Below are 23,743 nucleotides of genomic sequence, written 5' to 3'. Positions count from 1 at the left end.
TTATGTTCTCCAGTCCTTGCCAATTAGGTTGGACTTATGTGATGCATGTGAAATGGCCATCATCTTAGCCAACCCACTGGGGTTTGAAACCGAGACCCACAGAGCTAAAAAGTTTAAACTATTACAAGTTGCTCTAAAGTGCCAAGTCTGCTTAGCTATGACAGTAACCGACTCATATCCTCTGAAGATCAGGTACACACACTGACCATTGGGTTACAAAGACCTTTTGCTGGCCCTGTGAATTTTACCCTAAATCATCATCATCATCATCATGAGGATGTATTTAGGGGACTTGCTGCCTTTGCAAAAGCGTCCAGGTGCTTAACACCTATTAAAATTTAGGTGTCCCTAGATGATTTTGAAAATCCCACTAGGTGCCTAAATACCTTTAAAAGTTCCAAAAGGAATTATTTTGGGGCAGTTCTCTGTCGGGCTCAACGGGTAGTGATCAATGGCTCCATGTCTAGTTGGCAGCCGGTATCTAGCGGAGTGCCCCAAGGGTCGGTTCTGGGGCCGGTTTTGTTCAATATCTTCATTAATGATCTGGAGGATGGTGTGGATTGCACCCTCAGCAAGTTTGCGGATGACACTAAACTGGGAGGAGTGGTAGATACGCTGGAGGGTAAGGATAGAATACAGAGGGACCTAGACAAATTGGAGGATTGGGCCAAAAGAAATCCGATGAGGTTCAACAAGGACAAGTGCAGAGTCCTGCACTTAGGACGGAAGAATCCAAGGCACCGCTACAGACTATGGACCGAATGGCTAGGCAGCAGTTCTGCAGAAAAGGACCTAGGGGTTACAGTGGACGAGAAGCTGGATATGAGTCAACAGTGTGCCCTTGTTGCCAAGAAGGCCAAGGGCATTTTGGGGTGTATAAGAAGGGGCATTGCCAGCAGATGGAGGGATGTGATCGTTCCCCTCTATTCAACACTGGTGAGGCCTCATCTGGAGGACTGTGTCCAGTTTTGGGCCCCACACTACAAGAAGGATGTGGATAAATTGGAGAGAGTCCAGCGAAGGGCAACAAAAATGATTAGGGGTCTGGAACACATGACTTATGAGGAGAGGCTGAGGGAACTGGGATTGTTTAGTCTATGGAAGAGAAGAATGAGGGGGGATTTGATAGCTGCTTTTAACTACCTGAAAGGTGGATCCAAAGAGGATGGATCTAGACTATTCTCAGTAATAGCAGATGACAGGACAAGGAGTAATGGTCTCAAATTGCAGTGGGGGAGGTTTAGGTTGGATATTAGGAAAAACTTTTTCACTAGGAGGGTGGTGAAACACTGGAATGCGTTACCTAGGGAGGTGGTAGAATCTCCTTCCTTAGAAGTTTAAGGTCAGGCTTGACAAAGCCCTGGCTGGGATGATTTAACTGGGGATTGGTCCTGCTCTGGGCAGGGGCTTGGACTAGGTGGCCTCCAGAGGTCCCTTCCAACTCTGTTATTCTATGATTCTATGATTCAGTGAGATATTTGTGAACACATTAAAATTATACAGGTGATACTACATTTTGCTTCTATTTTATAATCTCCACTTGATTCTCATTTATTTCATTTAGCTAGATGCTCAGTAGAGGAAGAGGAAACCAAACGACCATCACCACTTTCACACTGGTGGGATCTAAGCCCTGGTCTACACTAGGACTTTAGGTCGAATTTAGCAGCATTAAATTGATGTAAACCTGCACCCGTCCACACGATAAAGCCCTTTATTTCGACTTAAAGGGCTCTTAAAATCGATTTCCTTACTCCACCCCTGACAAGTGGATTAGCGCTTAAATCGGCCTTGCCGGCTCAAATTTGGGGTACTGTGGACACAATTCGACGGTATTGGCCTCTGGGAGCTATCCCAGAGTGCTCCATTGTGACCGCTCTGGACAGCACTCTCAACTCAGATGCACTGGCCAGGTAGACAGGAAAAGAACCGCAAACTTTTGAATCTCATTTCCTGTTTGGCCAGCGTGGCAAGCTGCAGGTGACCATGCAGAGCTCATCAGCAGAGGTGACCATGGAGTCCCAGAATCGCAAAAGAGCTCCAGCATGGACCGAACGGGAGGTACGGGATCTGATCGCTGTATGGGGAGAGGAATCCGTGCTATCAGAACTCCGTTCCAGTTTTCAAAACGCCAAAACCTTTGTCAAAATCTCCCAGGGCAAGAAGGACAGAGGCCATAACAGGGACCCGAAGCAGTGCCGCGTGAAACTGAAGGAACTGAGGCAAGCCTACCAGAAAACCAGAGAGGCCAACGGCCGCTCCGGGTTAGAGCCCCAAACATGCCGCTTCCATGATGAGCTGCATGCCATTTTAGGGGGTTCAGCCACCACTACCCCGGCCATGTTGTTTGACTCCTTCAATGGAGATGGAGGCAATACGGAAGCAGGTTTTGGGGACGAAGAAGATGATGAGGAGGAGGAGGTTGTAGATAGCTCACAGCAAGCAAGCAGAGAAACCGGTTTTCCCGACAGCCAGGAACTGTTTCTCACCCTGGACCTGGAGCCAGTACCCCCCGAACCCACCCAAGGCTGCCTCCTGGACCCAGCAGGCGGAGAAGGGACCTCCAGTGAGTGTACCTTTTAAAATACTATACATGGTTTAAAAGCAAGCATGTGAAAGGATTACTTTGCCCTGGCATTCGCGGTTCTCCTGGATGTACTCCCAAAGCCTTTGCAAAAGGTTTCTGGGGAGGGAAGCCTTATTACGTCCTTCATGGTAGGACACTTTACCACTCCAGGCCAGTAACACGTACTCGGGAATCATTGTACAACAAAGCATTGCAGTGTATGTTTGCTGGCGTTCAAACAACATCCGTTCTTTATCTCTCTCTGTGTTATCCTCAGGAGAGAGAGATATAATTCATGGTCACCTGGTTGAAATAGAGTGCTTTTCTTCAGGGGACACTCAGAGGAACCCGTTCCTGCTGGGCTGTTTGCCTGTAGCTAAACAGAAATGTTCCCCGCTGTAAGCCACAGGGAGGGGGGAAGGTTGAGGGGGTAGCCACATGGTGGAGGGAGGCAAAATGCGACCTTGTAACGAAAGCACATGTGCTATGTATGTAATGTTAACAGCAAGGTTTATCCTGAAAGAGTGTAGCCACTGTTTTATAAAATGTGTCTTTTTAAATGCCGCTGTCCCTTTTTTTTTTCTCCACCAGCTGCATGTGTTTCAATGATCACAGGATCTTCTCCTTCACAGAGGCTAGTGAAGCTTAGAAAGAAAAAAAAACGCACTCGCGATGAAATGTTCTCCAAGCTCATGCTGTCCTCCTACACTGACAGAGCACAGACGAATGCATGGAGCCAAATGTCAGAGTGCAGAAAAGCACAAAATGACCGGGAGGAGAGGTGGCGGGCTGAAGAGAGTAGGTGGCGGGCTGAAGAGAGGGCTGAAGCTCAAATGTGGCGGCAGCATGATGAGAGGAGGCAGGATTCAATGCTGAGGCTGCTGGAGGACCAAACCAGTATGCTCCAGTGTACGGTTGAGCTGCAGCAAAGGCAGCTGGAGCACAGACTGCCACTACAGCCCCTGTGTAACCAACCGCCCTCCTCCCCAAGTTCCATAGCCTCCACACCCAGACGCCCAAGAACGCGGTGGGGGGCCACCGGCCAACCAGCCACTCCGCCACAGAGGATTGCCCAAAAAAAAAGAAGGCTGGCATTCAATAAATTTTAAAGTTGTAAACTTTTAAAGTGCTGTGCTTAAAGTGCTGTGTGGCATTTTCCTTCCCTCCTCCACCACCCCTCCTGGGCTACCTTGGTAGTCATCCCCCTATTTGTGTGATGAATGAATAAAGAATGCATGAAAGTGAAGCAACAATGACTTTATTGCCTCTGCAAGCAGTGATTGAAGGGAGGAGGGGAAGGTGGTTAGCTTACAGGGAAGTAGAGTGAACCAAGGGGCAGGGGGTTTCATCAAGGAGAAACAAACAGAACTTTCACACCGTAGCCTGGCCAGTCATGAAACTGGTTTTCAAAGCTTCTCTGATGCGCACCGCGCCCTCCTGTGCTCTTCTAACCGCCCTGGTGTCTGGCTGCGCGTAACCAGCAGCCAGGCGATTTGCCTCAACCTCCCACCCCGCCATAAACGTCTCCCCCTTACTCTCACAGATATTGTGGAGCACACAGCAAGCAGTAATAACAGTGGGAATATTGGTTTCGCTGAGGTCTAAGCGAGTCAGTAAACTGCGCCAGCGCGCCTTTAAACGTCCAAATGCACATTCTACCACCATTCTGCACTTGCTCAGCCTGTAGTTGAACAGCTCCTGACTACTGTCCAGGCTGCCTGTGTACGGCTTCATGAGCCATGGCATTAAGGGGTAGGCTGGGTCCCCAAGGATACATATAGACATTTCAACATCCCCAACAGTTATTTTCTGATCTGGGAATAAAGTCCCTTCCTGCAGCTTTTGAAACAGACCAGAGTTCCTGAAGATGCGAGCGTCATGTACCTTTCCCGGACATCCCACGTTGATGTTGTTGAAACGTCCCTTGTGATCCACCAGAGCTTGCAGCACTATTGAAAAGTACCCCTTGCGGTTTATGTACTCGGCGGCTTGGTGCTCCGGTGTCAAGATAGGGATATGGGTTCCGTTGCGCGAATCCCACTGCGGCAAAGCCATCCACTATGACCTGCACATTTCCCAGGGTCACTATCCTTGATATCAGCAGATCTTTGATTGCGTGGGCTACTTGCATCACAGCAGCCCCAACAGTAGATTTGCCAACTCCAAATTGATTCCCAACTGACCGGTAGCTGCCTGGCGTTGCAAGCTTCCACAGGGCTATCGCCACTCGCTTCTCAACTGTGAGGGCTGCTCTCATCTTGGTATTCATGCGCCTCAGGGCAGGGGAAAGCAAGTCACAAAGTTCCATGAAAGTGCCCTTACGCATGCGAAAGTTTCTGAGCCACTGGGAATCGTCCCAGACCTGCAACACTATGCGGTCCCACCAGTCTGTGCTTGTTTCCCGAGCCCAGAATCGGCGTTCCACAGCATGAACCTGCCCCATTAGTACCATGATGCATGCATTGGCAGGGCCCATGCTTTCAGAGAAATCTGTGTCCATGTCCTGATCACTCACGTGACCGCGCTGACGTTGCCTCCTCACCCGGTATCGCTTTGCCAGGTTCTGGTGCTGCATATACTGCTGGATAATGCGTGTAGTGTTTAATGTGCTCCTAATTGCCAAAGTGAGCTGAGCGGCCTCCATGCTTGCCTTGGTATGGCGTCCGCACAGAAAAAAGGCGCGGAACGATTGTCTGCCGTTGCTCTGACGGAGGGAGGGGCAACTGACGACACGGCTTACAGGGTTGGCTTCAGGGAGCTAAAATCAACAAAGGGGGTGTCTTTACATCAAGGAGTATTTCAGGCAGGACTTCACGGAGGGTTCCAATAAGAAATGGTGCACCTAAGTTATTGTTCTTATTGGAACAAGGAGGTTAGCCTGGCCTCTGATTGATACATGGCTAGATTTACCTCGCTGCACCTTCTCTGTGAGTGACTGCAGTGTGACCTAGAGGAATGAGTCCCCTAGACAGGGGAGAAGGCAAATGAGTACAAAACAAATCTGGTCTATTTCTTGTTTTGATCCACTCCATCTATCTTTTACATCTTTGGCTAGCAGCAGACGGTGCAGAAGGACTGCATGCCATCCACATCTCGTGGCTGCTCAGCAGAAGATGATGCAATAGGACTGCTAGCAATCCGTATTGCCTGCCTGCTCACCATAAGACGGTTCAATAGGACTGACTGCAGGACTAAAGAGAATGACCTGGTCAAGTCACTCCAAATTTAGTCCCTGCGCCCATGTCTGCCCAGGCGCTCCCAGCCGACGTGGCCAGGAGCACCTCGGACATGACGATGATGGCTACCAGTCGTATTGTACCGTCTGCTGCCAGAAGGCAATAGGTTGCTGCTACTGTGTAGCAATGCCGTACCGTGTCAGCCAGCACCCAGGAGACATAGGGTGACGGTTACCTGAGCGGGCTGCATGCTTGCCATGGTATGGCGTCTGCACAGGTAACTCAGGAAAAAAAGGCGCAAAACGATTGTCTGCCCTTGCTTTCACGGAGGGAGGGAGGGAACGGGGGCCTGACAATATGTACCCAGAACCACCCGCGACAATGTTTTAGCCCCATCAGGCATTGGGATCTCAACCCAGAATTCCAATGGGCAGCGGAGACTGCGGGAACTGCGGGATAGCTACCCACAGTGCAACGCTCCGGAAGTCGACTCAAGCCTCGGTACTGCGGAAGCACTCCGCCGAGTTAATGCACTAGAGCATTTTCTGTGGGGGACACACACTCGAATATATAAAACCGATTTCTAAAAAACCGACTTGTATAAATTCAACCTTATTCCGTCGTGTAGACATATCCTAAGAACCCCTATGAGATGCAGATCCTACTCTTCCTGGTGTTTCTCATCATCTACCTTTCCACCTTAGTTGTCGTTCATCACCACCTTCACACGCCTGTGGTCCTGGGAAATTTGTTCTGCTTGGAGACCTGTTAAACATCCTCCATCATACCCCAGATGCTGATGTATTGCCCGACTGGGAATAATAATATTTTCTGTCAGAGCCTATATCACAGAATAATATTTCCTTGGGTACTTGGCAACTACAGAGCGTTTCCTGTAGGGAATCCATTGCACTGTGCACCTCTCATAGACTTCAAGGCCTGTACCCATTTAGCAGTTGGCTCCAGGCTTAGCAGCTCCAGGATTAGTGTATAATTCTCCTCATCATCATCTTGTGCCTCCATTTTTCTGGTCCCAGTGAAAGTAGCCATTTCTTCTGTGATTTGACACCCACGATAAAATTCTCCTGCACAGGTTATTTTGTCCTGGGATAACAAGGACAAAATCCGTGTCTTAAATACAAAATGGATATCAGCCTTAAGGATGGGCCTGCAACCCTGGCCTCCATATACGTAGATATCATTTCATTTATCTTAATTTTAAGGCCTGATTCCCTAGTAATCTCTAGCAGCTTTCAGCTTCTCCTGCCAAATGAAAAGGAGCAAGAGCAAACTGTCCAATTAAACTGGGATTACTTAGATTGTACAATCTTTGCAGCAGGGACTGGCTTTTTGTTCTCTGTTTGTACAGCACCTAGCACAATGGTGTGCCAAGGTACTAGGATAGTAAGAATAATAGTAATAGTGATATGGCTGAATAGCACTGCCTGAGGAGTCGGAAGCACTTACTCTGAATCTGTTTCTTTATTTGTAGTTCACCGACCTGTTCAGTTTTCTGTGTTACTGCTTAACAGAAACATAATAACAATTCAATTTGTAGGTAGATGTGGGATTTGCAAACGTGCTTAAATACTATCAAAGACACAGAGTTAGGTCTGCACTGAGTGCTTCTGAAACCCTACACTAAAATGGGGGATTTTACTCTTGGGGTTGAAAAGCAAGAGATGTTGGGGAGGATTCCCCAAAGTGCCTAAGGCTACGTCTATGCAGCAAAGTAAACTCACAGCTGCCCCGTGCCAGCTGACTCAAGATCATGGGGCTTGGGCTGCGGAGCTGTTTCATTGCGGTGTAGACTCGAGGAACGTGGGATCTAGGACCCTGTGATGTGGGAGGGCCCAGAGCTCGGGCTGCAGCCCAAACCTGAATGGCTTCACAGCAATGAAACCTCCCCTCAGCCCAAGTCAGCGGCACAGGCCAGACAGGGTTTTTCTTTGCTGTGTAGACACATCCCTAAGTGTTTAAGTGCGCAGTTTCAATGGACTTTGATTGGGACGTACATTCCTAAGTCACTCAGACGCTTTGGAAAATCAGTTATTGTTCACATCAGGAATGTTGACATTGTTCCATCGATTTTTCTTTTCAAGAAAATAGGTTTTCAGTAAAATGAACATTTTTGTGTTGGCTTTCCTCAAACATTCTAATTTTTTTTTGTCAGAAATAGACAACCTCCAAATAAATAATAATAAGTCAGATACAAAGAAACAAACAAACAAAATCAGTTTTCAGCTGCTAAGTGTTTAGTTTCCATCCCAAAATTGTTAGTCCTCCACAGTCTTCAGCCCAAACATTATGGTTTGTGGTTGCAGAAAAACAGAACTGTTTTAGTTTTTCAACAAAAAAAGTTATTCACAATTGCTGCAAAAAAACCACTGACTTTTGACCAGCTGTAAGTCACCTTTTTTGTATTGTGCTTAAAAACAACCCCCCCGTGAGAAAAAAATCCCATTTCCCAACCTCTTTTTCCATGCATCTGTGTTATGTTCACAGTCAGATAAAAACATAAAACAGTCTTGCTTGAAGGTTGCAATGTAACATTACTATATTTCATAGAATTCAGACCCATACGACACAAAAACTGAGAGACAAAGCAGGCTGCTCCCTCAAACAAAGAGGCCTAACTCTAGGCTGGGAGGCTGCAGAATGACTCACAACAACCAGAGCATATGTTTCCATACAGAGCTCCACATCTGCAAGCAGGACCAGAAAAACCCCTTACACTCAGAATGATAGCTTGTAATTTTAACACAGTTTTCAATACGCTACACTCTGGATAAGGATGAATTTCTTTGTGACAAACTTTCTGGCCTACAGGGAGAGGTGGCTGATCTAGGAAGAGACACGAAGATTCATGATTCTCATACCTATGTCTTAACCACAGGACACACAACCTTTGATGGATAACCCATTCAGCGTGTATTTCTGACCTGCCAGATGTTCTGTGGCAGAAGATGACAATTAGAGCTCAGTGAACCAATGATTTTTCATTTCTCTGGCAGTTATGGAAAACAAAAGCCTTACCACCAAGCTATGAAGTCATTCTCACTTGCTTGTCCTAGCCCAATGACTAGTCAGTGTCATTCAAGATGAGAATGAATAGTGTGGCAAAATACCTTGTTTGCCTCAGTAGGCTCAGTCCTTCTTAGCCTTGGAAACTCAGGTTTGGGGCAAGATGAACCCTTATAGGTGGCACAGGGTCCTGCTACTCCTCTCCTCAGTCAGTCCCTTGTGCTTGTTTTCCTTCCCTTGTGGGGATCAAGTGCAGCCTCCCTACTGGAAAGGTCTGGTGTCTTGCTGCAAACAGCCTACTGGCAGCTTCCTCGCTCCTCTCACTCTCCCCTCCTTCCATCCAGGGGAGGGTTTAAAAAGGTCCCAAGTAGTTGGAGTCAGCTGAACCTAATTGGTACCCTAGCAACCCCTTTTCCAGCTGAACCTTATTGCCCCCTGGTTATCTCTCCTCAGTGGATATCTTTTCATCCCCTAGTACTAGTTACTACCCCCCTTTTGTAGCTGTTTGTCCTGGGTTTACCACAATAGTCATTGAGCTTGAAAGCAAGTCCAAGGATGACTCTGTAGCCTGGTAGTTAAGATGCACATTTTAGCTACAAGAGATCAAGGTTCAACTCCCTCTTTCAATGATTATTTAATTATTTATACCAAATGGAACCACTTTAACAGGAGCAAGAGAGAGTGAACTCGTGCAGAGAGAATTCCAGTGCGGGAGACTGAAGACTCCAGCTCCGCATCAGGCAGGGGGGATATTGAATGTGGGTGTTCCACACACACACATACACACTCCACATGAGTGCTCTAACCATCAGGTTAAATGTTATAACAGGCCGGGTTGCTGCCCAGCATCTAAGTCCTGAAAGATCTGGATTGATATTTGCTGAAAGTATTCAGTTAATTTGAGTTAAATTCATGAATCACTTCGAGCTGACCAAATCAACTCTCCATCCAAACAAAGCCTGATACATGAGGCCACAAACTGTACATACCCCTGTCTATGAACCCCACATGGCCCTGCATCAGGGGACAGCAGGAGGGTGGGATGAGTGGTCAGGATAGCAATGGACACCTAACCAGTTTCAAGGAGAGCAGGGGAATCATGATATTTTTTGGCAAAACACATGGCCCAAAAATTGGGAGGAAGAACAAAAATACCAGGGAGTCTCAGTGAGATTTTATTCTTTAATTCATTTTTGTCAAACTTGGGTGGTAAATATTTTTAGGTGTATAGCGTATTGCTGTCTGTGATGAGGGAGGCCCGTGTGACACAATCTAGGCTGAGATTTGAAAAGTTTTCTAGTGATTTTGGTCTCATTTCCTATTCATTTTAATTCATTCCTTTCTTTTTATTTAGGTGGGGGAGAAAAGTCAGGTCTTATGAGCAGTTCAGGGACATTCCCAAATCCTAAGAGGATGAATTCCACAATGGGCATTTGATTTCTTACTTCTGCTTTCTCCATAATATGTACCTAGAAACAGAAAATCATTAAATATTGATGGAGTACACGCAGTCAGGTTGTGCTGTCGGTTACACTGGCGGAAACTTGGAGCAGGTAACCTCGTGCCACTGCATCTCTCCACTGGAAAAGTGACGTTGTCAATAAACAGAGGAAGACTCCTATCCTTAAGAGGTTGGCACTTAAAATTAAAAAGGTAAGAGAGGTAAACTAAGGGCTGGGGGAAAGCCGACAGGTGCAGAGGAGCACATGGTTTGGACAGAGACATCTCTTAGGGGAGAGTCTATTAATGGAGACTCTCTATGTCCTAGTAAGGAGGAAAGGATGGAAGATGGTAAAATACAGGTAGGATCTGATGAGAAAGAGTCAAATGTAAAAAGGCACATTCAATTACATCATGTAATGGCAGACAGCTAAAAAGTGACAAGATTTTAAAGTGCTTATATACCAATGCTAGAAGAAAGACTGTGAAATGCTCAGAGAGATTAGAGGGAAAATTAAAATAAAAACTCAATAGTAATGGGGGATTTCAATTATTCTGATATTGACTGGTAAATATCACCTCAGGACGGGACTCAGAGATAAAGTTCCTTGTCTCCTTAAATGACTGCTTCTTGGAGCAGCTAATCCTGGATCCCACAAGAGGAGAGGCAGTTCTTCATTTAGTCCTTAGTGGAGCACAGGATCTGGTCCAAAAAGTGAATATAGCTGAACCTCTTGATAATTGTGACCATAATATAATGAAATTTAACATCCCCGTGGCAGGGAAAACACCACAGCAGCCCAACACTTTAGCAGTGAATTTCATAAAAGGGGAACTACACAAAAATGAGGAGGTTCAGTTAAACAGAAATTAAAAGGTACAGCACCAAAAGTGACATCCCTGCAAGCTGCATGGAAACTTTTTAAAGGCACCATAATAGAGGCTCAAATTAAATGTATACCCCAAATTAAAAAATATAGTAAGGGAAAGAAAAAGGTGCCACCGTGGCTAAACAACAAAGTAAAAGAAGCAGTGAGAGGCAAAATAGCATCCTTTAAAAAGTGGAAGCTAAATCCTAGAGAGAAAAGAGAAAGGAGCATAAACTCTGGCAAATGAAGTGTAGAAATATAATTAGGAAGGAAAAAAAGAATTTGAAAAACTGCTAGCCAAAGACTCAAAAAGTAATAGAAAAAATATGTTTTAAATACATCAGAAGCAGGAAACCTGCTCAACAAACTGTGGGGCCACTGGATGATCGAGATACTAAAGGACCACTCAAGGATGAGAAGGACATTGCAGAGAAACTAAATGATTTGTTTCAATTGGTCTTCACAGCTGAGGATGTGAGGGAGATTCCCAAACCATTCCTTTTAGGCGACAAATCTGAGGAACTGTTCCAGATTGAGGTGTCATGAGAGGAGGTTTTGGAACAAATTGATAAATTAAAGAGAAATTGCAGAACTACTAACTGTAGTCTGTAACCTATCATTTAAATAAGTCTCTGTGCCAGATGGCTGGAGGATAGCTAGTTTGACACCAATTCTTAAAAAGGGATCCAGAGGTGATCCAGGCAAGTAGAAGCCTGACTTCAGTACCAGGAAAACTAGCTGAAGCTATTGTAAAGAACAAAATTGTCAGACACATAGATTAACGTAATTTTCTGAGAAAGGGTCAACACCGTTTTTGTAAAGGGGAATCATGCCTCACTAATCTACTAGAATTCTTTTAGGGGGTCAACAACTGTGAGGACAGTGGATATAGTGTACTTAAATTTTCAGAAAGCCTTTGATAAGGTCCCTGACTGAAGGCTCTTAAGCAAAGTAAGCTGTCATGGGATAATAGGGAAGGTCCTCTCATGGATTAGTAACGGGTTAAAAGATAGGAAACAAACGGTAGGAATATATGGTAAGTTTTCAGAATAGAGAGAGGTAAATAGTTGTGTCCCCCAGGGTTCTGTACTGGAACCAGTCCTATTCAACATATTCATAAATGGTCTGGAAAAAGAGGTAAACAGTGAGGTGGCAAAATTTGCAGTTGATACGAAACTACTCATAATAGTTAAGTGACAGGCAGACGGCGAAGAGTTACAAAAGGCTCTCTCAGAACTGGGTGACTGGGAAACAAAATGGTGGATGAAATTCAATGTTGATAAGTGCAAAGTAATGCACATTGGGAAACATAATCCCAACTATACATACTAAATGATGGGGTCTAAATTAGCAGTTTCCACTCAAGAAAGACATCTTGGAGTCACTGTGGATAGTTCTCTGAAAACATCCACTTAATATGCAGTGGCAGTCAAAAAAGGTAACAGAAAGTTGGGAATCATTAAGAAAGGAATAGATAATAAGACAGAAAATATCATACAGCATCTATATAAGTGCAGGGTATGCCCACATCTTGAATAAGGATGGGAGAGGCTGAGGGAACTGGGACACATGACTATATAGTGCCTTGCATAATGACAGGTTTCAGAGTAGCCCCTTGCAAGCGGCTCCTGGCACTCTGCTGTTTGCTGTGCAGAGCAGGGGGGGCAAGGGGAGTGCTGATGTCAGGGTGCCCCCCTCCCTCACTCCCCCCTGCCCATGTACCCCATCTCCGCAGGGCGGGAGCGGTGGGACAGGAGAGCTTCTGGTAGTGGAGAGCTTCTGGTAGCTGCTTCAGTCTCAGCTTTCTATGGTGTACCCATTATCTCCTTGGTCTGAAGAGATGCATTTCAAGCACCAAAGGGCATGAAAGCATCTGCTAGGCCTGTACTAGGGCAGAACAGACATATGTCTTGTCCTGTCTGGGTCATTCCAGTACACACCTGTGAAAATAACTCCCTAGCTGTCACTATGCTAAAATTATCATCTATCCTGATCTGGGCAACTATACAATATACTTCAGCCAAAGCTGACTTTTGATAATGCAGGCTGTTATGGGATACTTAGAATAAGAGAATTGGGTATAGTTAAGGCGTAGGCCAATTTAGGCTATGCTGTATTATTTGTGCTTAATATTATTTGCGCTTAATGCACACTAACGTATATATGGTGTGGATAATACATATTATTACCTAAATCATCTACCTGCCAGTTGGACTTGTATTTATAAGTCACTTAGGGCCAGGCCTTATAGATAATAAGGTGCCTGAAGATTAGAACGGAGCGAAAAATTGATTTTGGTTCAGTGGCTGACTCAAAAAAAGAGGAAAAAATTGGTTTGTTTGGAACCAAAATTGGATATTCGCCAGGCAGCTGGGTTGGGTCCCAGTACTGTAGCCATGTGTGCATTAAGCTTTCCCGGATCTCAGCAGGCTGCAGCATGGTTTCTGCTTTCTAACCCGTCATGGAAATGGAACGACATGACCCAGTTACCTTAGTCCCCGAGGACCAGTGCTGCTGCCCCAGATGCCCTAGTAGGTCAAGGACCCCCCCATCCCAAAGATCCACCCACGTAGGTGCTCTCAGTTTACAGTTCACTGCTCCAGGGGCAGATGAAAGATAAAGCAAACAGATGCACAGGCTTTGCGAAGGCCTCTAAACAGAATTACTCTTTACCTAGATTGAATGAGAAATACACTGTGTTGAACAAAACAGTAGAAAACTTACGCATATTTCCCTGCCTCAGTTTCCTCACCCATCTGGAGCATTCTTAGGACTTGGGCCAGAGTCCTTTATGGTACCTAGGATTCCCATTCCTGTAGCTTAGGATACAGGAGCCAGAACTTTAAAGATATTTAGGCACCTACTGAGACTTTCAGGAGCACCTAGGTGCCTAACTCCCATTTGTTGCAATGGGACCATAGATTCTCTCCATTTCATTTTATCCTAAATAAATTGGCTCACAGTGTCTGCATTCTCGTGCACAGCACAAATTCACTTAACCTTTTTCTCAGGGCCTCTTTTTCCTCCCAGTTTCTCAGGTGGTAAATGAGAGGATTGAGCAAGGGAGTCAGGACCATGTTGAAGACCGAGCCCACTTTGTTCAGGTCCCCCAGGGTATCATTGTTGGGTAAGACGTACACAATCGTCAGGGTCCCATAGAAAGCTGCAACCACCATGAGGTGAGAGGAGCAGATAGAAAAGGACTTCTGCTTCCCCGTGGCAGACGAGAGTCTCAGGATGGTGCCTATAATAGCAACAGACAACATAACAATTAACAGAATTGGGGGGAAAGTGAAAATCGAGCCGAATATGAAAGCTGTAAGTGCCATCAGAAGATGTCAGTTCTGGAGAGCTTTAACACAGGGCTGAGATCACAGAAGAAATGGTCCATTTCATTGGGGCCCCAAAAAGTTAATTGTGATACGAACAATGCTGTTATGGTAAGAGCCAGAAATGCACTTAACCAAGAGCCAGCTGCAAGCAGGAGACCAAACCCTATTCATAAGGGTTACATAGTGCAGGAGTTTACACATTGCTAAATAATGATCATACCACATTGCTGCTGGATTCTTTAGCTCCAGAGAACCAAAGAAATACATTTGTACAATGCAGCCGTCAAAAGAAATAGTTCTGTCCCAAGTCAGGAGACTGGCCAGTATCCTCAGCAGGGTGGGCTAGGTGTAGCAAGTCTCCAAGCAGGACAATTTTCTAAGGAAGAAATACATGGGGGTGTGAAGTTGTTGATCACCCACAACCAGAGCAACAATGAGGATGTTCCTGGCCATCGTCACAAAGTCGCTAATGAAAACAGCAGGAAGAGAAGAATCTGCAGTTCAGGGAGATTTCCGAATCCCACGAGAATGAATTTTGTGATGGTGGCTTGATTTCCCCACTCAGTGTTTTCCACTGATTGCATCTAAAGGAGAGAAGAAAATCAATTAAATTTGTAACTAACATCTTCCATTTAATTCCAAAGATATTGAGATTCCCCTCTCTCCGCAATTTAGCTGCCCAGCAGTTGGGTCTAGCTTCTACTTGATCTAGCTTCTACTTCCAGCCTCTGGATGGAGTTAGACCTCTGTCTGCAAGATTGAAGAGCCCATTATTAAATATTTTCCCCCAAGTAGATACTTATAAACTGTAATCAAGTAACCCATTCACCGTCTCTTTGTGAAGATAAATAGATTGAGCTCCTTGAACCTTTCACTATAAGACATGTTTTCTAATCCTTTAATCATTCTTGTGGGTCTTCTCTGAACCCTTTCTACTTTATCAATATTCTTCTTGAATTGTGGACATCAAACCTGGACACTATATTCCAGCAGTGGTTACACCAGGGCCAAATACACAGGTAAAATAACCTCTCCTTTCTGACTTGACATTCCCCTGTTCATGCATCCCAGCATCACATTCGCTCCTGGGATGCATAAATAGCCCCACCCCCACTGTTCGATATGCATTTCTCCCTGACTGTACCATTGGTCATCTTATGACATAAATTCTGAAATTTGACATATCCCCAACGGTGGCCAGATCTAGTTGTTTCAGATGAAGCAACAAAAGACTCTAATTTACACCAGGTGTGCCAGAGGAAAATGAGCCCGATTCACTCCAGTGAAGTTACTCCTGATTTACACCATGTGAGTGAGAAGAGATTCAGCTCCATTCCCTCTAATAAGGAGTCAGTAAAAAATAAGGCACAGGCTCCAGAGGGATTACACACAGTTTTTACTGCACATGCGTTTCCTTCAGTTTAAGTCAATGAAACCGATCTCTGTCATGAATTTTCATAAGAAAAGGTGCGTGAGGTAATATCTGTTATTGGACTGACTTCTTCTTCAGCTCTGTGTAAACTAGAAAGCTGGTTTCTCTCGCCAAAAAAGTTGGTCCAATACGAGATATCACCTCACCCACCTTGTCCCTCTAATACCCTGGGACCAGCACGGCTACAACACTACATACATTAATTTTCATAACAGTTACAGCTGTTGCATATGAAGGGTACATTAAAGACTATGCGATGCTCAGATACTATGGTGATTTTTTTTAACAGTGCACAATTGCACAGATGGGGGGAGGGCTGGCAGGGTCAGCTTCCTGTGAAGCATCAGGGATTGGCTACAACTAGAGATGGGACATGGAATGAGATGAGACAGAGCTATGAGGTGGTTCGGATAATCATCTTTCTAGATGGCTGGCTGGTGGGTCTTGCTCATGTGTGCAGGGTCTTCAAATCACCAGATTTGGGATGGGGAAGAAATTTTTCCCCTAGTTCCTATTGGGCAGGGACCTTGAGGGTTTTCACCATCCTCTGCAGCGTAGGGATCCTGCTGGGATCACCTGGGCATACCTCAGCTAATCCATTCCATGCCATTGCAGGGACCTTGGTCACTGGTGGAACTTCACTCTCTCTGTTTCTGCCTGGGTTCAAACAGTTTAGTCTCCTGCAGCCTGAAAGGCTTTAGTCTTCCCAGTTTATATGGGTCGGCACCAAGCTTTGCCCAGGGATTCATGTCTACCCAGTTATTAAGATCAATAACACTCCTCTCAAGTCTGTGGAGAAGTTTTGCTACGTAGGACATATCCTGTCAGCCACAGTGCCATGAATGTCAATGGGGCCATAGCCCCACAAGCTTAAATTTATTACTGTGAAAAATTCCATCAGTTTTGTTCTTTGGAGCAGGAAGCATGTTTTTGTTCGCATCTGTACAGCGCCTAGAACAATGGGGTCCTGGTCCATGACCGGGGAGCTATTATAAGAAAAATTCAACTAATAAATGATAAAAATATAATATCTATGTCACTTAGGTGCTTTTGAAAATTGTACCCGAACACTGATCAAACACAGGGACTTAAGTCTTTTCAGATACAAGGGTGCGGAATACCAATTAATAGGAAATAGATTGAAAACAGAGATGGGAGAGGAATAAAGAAGTCACTGAGTGAGAAGGAGAGACTGAGGGCTCATCTACACACACAAATTGTACCACACCCATATTGTTAAAAGTGTAACATCCCCCTAGTGCAGATGCTATGGTACCAATATGATACCAATCAGGGGCAATAAGCTATACCAGTATACGATACCAGTATAAGACAGGCTCCTTTTCTTGATTTACCTGGTGCTAACTGCAACATTTAACCCTGTTATTTACAGCCCGAGGAACAGGGAGATAAAATGTGCTCTCAGGAAATCAACAGGAAGGAAAAGGTTCCCTCAGGCAAAATCTATGGTATGATATTGTTGTGTGCTGTGCTTGGGAAACTCTGGGAGTGGGGAAATTGTGCAGCTCCATCCTTGTCTTAAATAGGTAATATTCATGTCTAAACCACCTTCAGTGTTCTCCTCTCAGACAGGTGCAAATCATGCGTCTCTCCATTGAAGGATTATTTCTCCTTACGTTCACGGTCATGTAAATGTATAATATGTCGGTGAGACCATCACTGGAATTTTGTTCCCAGTCCTGGTGGCCCTACATTAAAAACCATGTTGAATAACTGGAATGGTTTCAGAGAAAGGTTAGAAGACTGATTCATGGTCTAGAAAACTGTCTCATGGCAGAGACGGAAGGAGCTATCTGTATTTTGCTTATTGAAGTGAAGGGTAAGTAATAACTTAATTACAGACTGGAAATAAGGCATAATTTTTAAGAGAGAGACTAATTAATCATGAAAACAATTTCCCAAAGGTTGTGGTGGATTCTCCATCATTGGCAAGTTTTAAAACAAGATTGGATTGGGTTTTTTTTAAGTTTTGCTCTAGTTCAAAAGGAATTATTTTGGGGGAAATTCTCTGGCCTGTTCTCTATAGGAGATTAGACCAGATGAGCAGAATGGTCCCTTCTGGCCTTAGAATCCGTGTATTATCTAAGGGGTGGGGTATCTCTCTGAAAAGTATCCTTATGTTCAGCTGAACGTGCTGGGTTATACTGAGGAGCCGCCAGCTGAGATTCTACGGATGGGATTGCCCTAAAGTCCCCACTGGCCTTAAAATGTTTGATTCTATGAAAAATTCACTCAAGTCAATAGTACAGATTCCCCTCTAATTTAAACCAATGTAAAACAAAAGCCATTCAGCAGAGGTAAAAATTCAAGCTCATGTTAACCTCATCTAGGTTAGAAGTGCCAAGCATTTTTATCACTTATGTATATCATGGGATTGCTGAAGTTTTGATGTATCTTAAAATGTCATTCAGTGGGATCGTAAACTCATTTCTTATGGAATAGTAATTTTCTGTGAAATTTTTAGCATACCTGTGTGTGCTATAAAATAATAAATAATGCTACTCAGAATAAAATAACTCTTTAAAACCTTAATTGTTCTTGCAATCTGGAGATACTCTGTGAATACACATAACATAATGTTTACCCATAAAGCCACCTTGGATTTTAAAGGGACCTATGGGAGTTAGAAGCCCAATTCTGAGAGATTTTCCATGGCAATTGGGCATCTAATTCCCTTTGGTTTCTTTGAACATCTCAGACATAAAGAATCATGAATTTCTGAATGTCTTCTTAAAGAAAATGGCATGGTTATTAATGAGTATGACTGAATGCTTAACTGGTACCATTCTTTTTATTAATTAGCTGGTTAGTGACTGTATATACTTGAATTCTCATAACTAGTCTACAGATAGACACTCCTATCCAGTCTAAGGGTATATAGTGATGAACAAACTAATATTGAGGAACAGGTCAGACGCCACCAAAAGTCATCAACGCTCCACCTATTGGCTTCACAGAGGTCCTAGGCCTGGAGCCGGAGCCATGGTTTTGACCTGTGTCCACTAGAAAATGGGCCAAAGCTACCAAATTGCCATCCCTTTTTACCAGCATTTAGACAGTAGCAAAATCACCTGGATTCATATCAGTGAAAAGCCCAGCTGACTGTTCTGAGCCCCTTGCAACATCCAGGGAATTTGGGATTTAAATAACTGAGGTATAAACACAACACAAGAATTCCTCGCTGGACTCTAAACTGTGTCTTCACTAATATATCCCACTGGTGATGGAGGGTTTGCAGTTAGGACCTTTGGGTATTAATTTACAGCAGCATAGATTGTGTCATGTCCTCTGAAATATTGCTAGTAAGTGGCAATGATTTTTCAATACTATGGGCCAAGTTGTTCCCTGGTGTAACTCCTCTCATTTCACTGTGGCTACACCAGGGTGTATCTGAAGCCGGGGTTTATCACTGAGATACTGGGCCAGGTTCTGATAATGGATACACGACTGGAGTAAGGGGAAATCGTTTGTAATTACACAAGTGTAACTGAAATGAGAATCTGGGCCATTGTACAAAAAGTTCTCCTGCATCTCAAACTAATGTGTGATTAAAATACTATTTTCAAAAGGAGAACACAGAAGCATTGCTACCCGTTATGCTTTCATTGTAACCAATCTGAGATGCCCATGGTCAAGAGGCACAGTTACTACGCAGACTGTAAAAACACACACACACACAGAGCTGGGGAGCTTTAATAGTATTTATTTGCCTAAAGATGCAGATAGGAATGAGTGAAATTTTCAAAAGCAGCAGGGGGCGAGATACAAAATATGGACTTTGGCTCTTAACTACTGTAGGTGCCTAAATCACAGAATCAGGCCCAAGAGGGTTCTCTAAACCTCCACTCAACTGCTCCCAAACACTGTAGGCAGCTAAACTCAACCAGCATCCTACTGTTTGCAGTCAAATTCCCGAGGGTGTCTCTGGGCATGCACACGGCAGCCTCAGACCAGACATCTGGACACATACATCCCAGAGTTCCCCCACCTAACTCACCCAAGGGGTCCCAGTTGGTAGGTGAGCTCATGCAAAAAGTTGGGGTGGAAGTAGGGACTCCCTTGTCACTTTTAGCCCAGTGGTTAGCGCACTCAGCTGGGATGTCAGCGATCCCTGTTCAAGTTCCTCCCCTGTTGGAGGGAGAAGAAGGGGGATTTGAACAAGGCTCTGCTACTTCTCAGGTGAGTCCCTCACCACTAGTCACTGGGATATTGCAGTGTGTGGGGTGCCCTCTATCACTCTGGTTGAAGCTGTTCTATGCTGGATAACTAATATTCCTAACTTCAGATATAACAATGACACATACGTAATAATTAGATAATCAGAATCAGTAAGTAATAACCTTTCCAATGATATCTCACAAGACCCATATTGCCTAAAACATGTCTTAGTTACTCCAAATTCATATTATAACATCTCCATGAAGAATATGGCGTGTAGTGTCACACACCCCATATGGCCCTGCATCAGGGGACAGCAGGAGGGTGGGTTGGATGATCAGGAGAACAATGGAAATCTAACCAGTTACAAGGAGAGCTGGAGAATGACGATATTTTTTGGTAAAAAAACAGGGCCCAAAAATTTGGAGGAAGAACGAAAATACCAGGGAGACTCAGTGCGATTTTATTTTTTAATTCTTTTTTTTTTTTGGTCAAATTTTCATGGTAAATATTTTTATGTGTATAGCATATTTCTGTCTGGGATGAGGGAAGATTGTGTGACAATATCTAGGCTGAAATTAGCAAAGTTGCCTAGTGATTTTCAGTGCTCATTTCCTATTCATAGTAATTCATCCCTTTCTTTTTTATTTGCGTTGGGGAGGGAAATCGGGTCTCATGAGCTATGAAAATTTTGGCCATACATCTTATGTTTGCATTTCATATATCTGTATTGATATCCATATTTATATCACTATTGATATAGATATTTTAATGTTGCCTTGACCCTGCAAAGATGTATGAACAGGCGGGAAATTTCACATGGCAGGACACGGAGACTCCCAGCCCTCCCCAGACTTTCATTTTTTGTTTACCCAGCTACAGATCTGCATAGAATACTGCCCAATCAAAGTTCTCCACTCACTGTGGAGGCAATATTTTTCACCTACTGTTCAGAGGCATAAATGAAAATGAAGGGTCCTAAAAAGTGGAGAATGACTTTCATTGGCTTCAGTGGGAGTGGAAGAGACCCAGAACCACCCAAAAGATGGTAAGCTCCTAGCAGAATTTGGACATAGTGTTCATGTATGGATGAATGAGCCAGAGTGCTTTACTGAAACGTGAGTTTGGAAAAAAAGCCCAATTTTTATAAAGAATGTTTCTTACAGTATGAAGTTTTGTATAAAGAAATGTCTATTAAATGTATGAAAGATGAATGCTCAAAAAGTAGCAGAGTAACAGGAAGAGAAAGAAAGAAAGAAAGAAAGAAAGAAAGAAAGAAAGAAAGAAAGAAAGAAAGAAAGAAAGAAAGAAAGAAAGAAAGGGGTAACCCTGCTATCAAGGACTCAAGTAAGAAACTATATCACCTCATCTCTATTTACTATATGCTAAAATTGATACTTGTACATTCTATGCCTGTTTCACTAACATACTAGTTTAAGAATAGCTTTTCTTAGGGACTCTTTGACCTCCTTGTTTCTCAGGCTATAGATGACAGGGTTGATCATAGGAGTCAGGACTGTGTAGAAGACAGAGAATATTTTTTGTAGGACCTTGGGAGTGTTGGCTGTTGGAATTACATAGACAGTTAATACGGTCACATACAAAATTGCAAGCACAATGAGGTGAGAGGAACAGGTGGAAAATGCCTTTTGCCTCCCGATGCTGGAAGGGATTCTCAGGATGGTGGTGATGATACAAATGTAGGATGTCAGAGTCAGAAGAAAGGGCACAAATGTCCCTATGACAGCGATAATAAATGTCAACAGTTCCAGAGTCTGGGTGTCAACACAGGACAGCTTTATCATAGGTGAAAAATCACAAAAGAAATGGTCAATTTCTTTGGAATCACAGAACGTTAATTGGAAGAAGAAAATATTTACTATGGTGCAGAGCAGTAAGCTACTTATCCAGGACCCTGCCACAAGCTGCCAACAAACCCTGCCATTCATCAGAGCAGCATAACGGAGTGGATTGCATATCGCTAAATACCGATCATAAGACATTGCCGTGAGCAGCAGATTTTCTGTATTTGTCAGCATACCAAAGAAATATAATTGCACAATGCAGCCCTTAACAGAAATGGTTCTGTCCCCAGTCAGGAGACTGGCCAGCAGCCTGGGCAGGATGGCGGAGGTGTAGCAGATCTCCAGGCAGGACAAGTTCCCCAGTAAAAAGTACATGGGGATGTGAAGTTGCTGATCAGCCACAACTAGTGCAACGAAGAGGATGTTTCCGGAGACAGTCACAATGTAGATCACTAGAAACACGAGGAAGAGAAGGGTCTGCAGTTCAGGAACATTCCCAAATCCTAAGAGGATGAATTCCACAATGGGTGTTTGATTTCTTACTTCTGCTTTCTCCATAATATGTACCTAGAAACAGAAGACCATTAAATATTGATCGAGTGCACGCAGTCAGGTTGTGCTGTCGGTTACACTGGCAGAAACCTGGAGTAGGTAACCTTGTAACACTGCATGTCTCCACTGGAAAGTGAAGTTGTCAAAAAACCAGAGGGAAGACTCCTATCCTTAAGAGGTTCAGCTTCCAATATAGCTGAAATAAGAGCATGGAACCCTACTGAATTAGGGAAACGTCCCATCTAACTCCCTTGGCTCTCTTCAACTTTCATAGAATCATAGAATCATAGAATATCAGGGTTGGAAGGGACCCCAGAAGGTCATCTAGTCCAACCCCCTGCTCGAAGCAGGACCAATTCCCAGTTAAATCATCCCAGCCAGGGCTTTGTCAAGCCTGACCTTAAAAACCTCTAAGGAAGGAGATTCTACCACCTCCCTAGGTAGCGCATTCCAGTGTTTCACCACCCTCTTAGTGAAAAAGTTTTTCCTAATATCCAATCTAAACCTCCCCCACTGCAGCTTGAGACCATTACTCCTCGTTCTGTCATCTGCTACCATTGAGAACAGTCTAGAGCCATCCTCTTTGGAACCCCCTTTCAGGTAGTTGAAAGCAGCTATCAAATCCCCCCTCATTCTTCTCTTCTGCAGGCTAAACAATCCCAGCTCCCTCAGCCTCTCCTCATAATTCATGTGTTCCAGACCCCTAATCATTTTTGTTGCCCTTCGCTGGACTCTCTCCAATTTATCCACATCCTTCTTGAAGTGTGGAGCCCAAAACTGGACACAGTACTCCAGATGAGGCCTCACCAATGTTGAATAGAGGGGAGCGATCACGTCCCTCGATCTGCTCGCTATGCCCCTACTTATACATCCCAAAATGCCATTGGCCTTCTTGGCAACAAGGGAACACTGCTGACTCATATCCAGCTTCTCGTCCACTGTCACCCCTAGGTCCTTTTCCGCAGAACTGCTGCCTAGCCATTCGGTCCCTAGTCTGTAGCTGTGCATTGGGTTCTTCCGTCCTAAGTGCAGGACCCTGCACTTATCCTTATTGAACCTCATCAGATTTCTTTTGGCCCAATCCTCAAATTTGTCTAGGTCTTTCTGTATCCTATCCCTCCCCTCCAGCGTATCTACCACTCCTCCCAGTTTAGTATCATCTGCAAATTTGCTGAGAGTGCAATCCACACCATCCTCCAGATCATTTATGAAGATATTGAACAAAACCGGCCCCAGGACCGACCCTTGGGGCACTCCACTTGATACCGGCTGCCAACTAGACATGGAGCCATTGATAACTACCCGTTGAGCCCGACAATCTAGCCAGCTTTCTACCCACCTTGTAGTGCATTCATCCAGCCCATACTT

General features: G+C 44.4%; 1 protein-coding gene across 1 annotated transcript; it reads right to left on the bottom strand.

Annotated features, from left to right (window-relative positions):
• Window positions 1-14,032: 14,032 nt before the first annotated feature.
• On the bottom strand, window positions 14,033-22,384 carry LOC142068878 (olfactory receptor 6C75-like). The gene is made up of 2 exons (XM_075119003.1): window positions 21,445-22,384; window positions 14,033-14,319 (listed from the first exon to the last, which is right to left on the bottom strand). The coding sequence occupies exons 1-2, from the start codon at window positions 22,379-22,381 to the stop codon at window positions 14,033-14,035; spliced, it is 1,224 nt and encodes a 407-aa protein (XP_074975104.1). The 5' UTR covers window positions 22,382-22,384.
• Window positions 22,385-23,743: the final 1,359 nt, after the last annotated feature.

Source organism: Caretta caretta, chromosome 13 (assembly GCF_965140235.1).
Source record: "Caretta caretta isolate rCarCar2 chromosome 13, rCarCar1.hap1, whole genome shotgun sequence".
In the NCBI taxonomy this organism is placed as follows: Eukaryota; Metazoa; Chordata; order Testudines; family Cheloniidae; genus Caretta; species Caretta caretta.
Note: the sequence above shows the minus strand (reverse complement) of the source record. Positions and strands in the feature narration are given on the sequence as shown.

What these genes read in the sequence shown, in the direction of transcription:
- LOC142068878 (XM_075119003.1), bottom strand. Translation starts at nt 22,381, where the DNA reads ATGGAGAAAGCAGAAGTAAGAAATCAAACACCCATTGTGGAATTCATC. An exon ending in AGCTATTCTTAAACTAGTAT is followed by an intron (nt 14,320 to 21,444) that starts GTTAGTGAAACA and finishes TTGCTATTATAG; the next exon opens with GCACCATCCTGAGACTCTCG.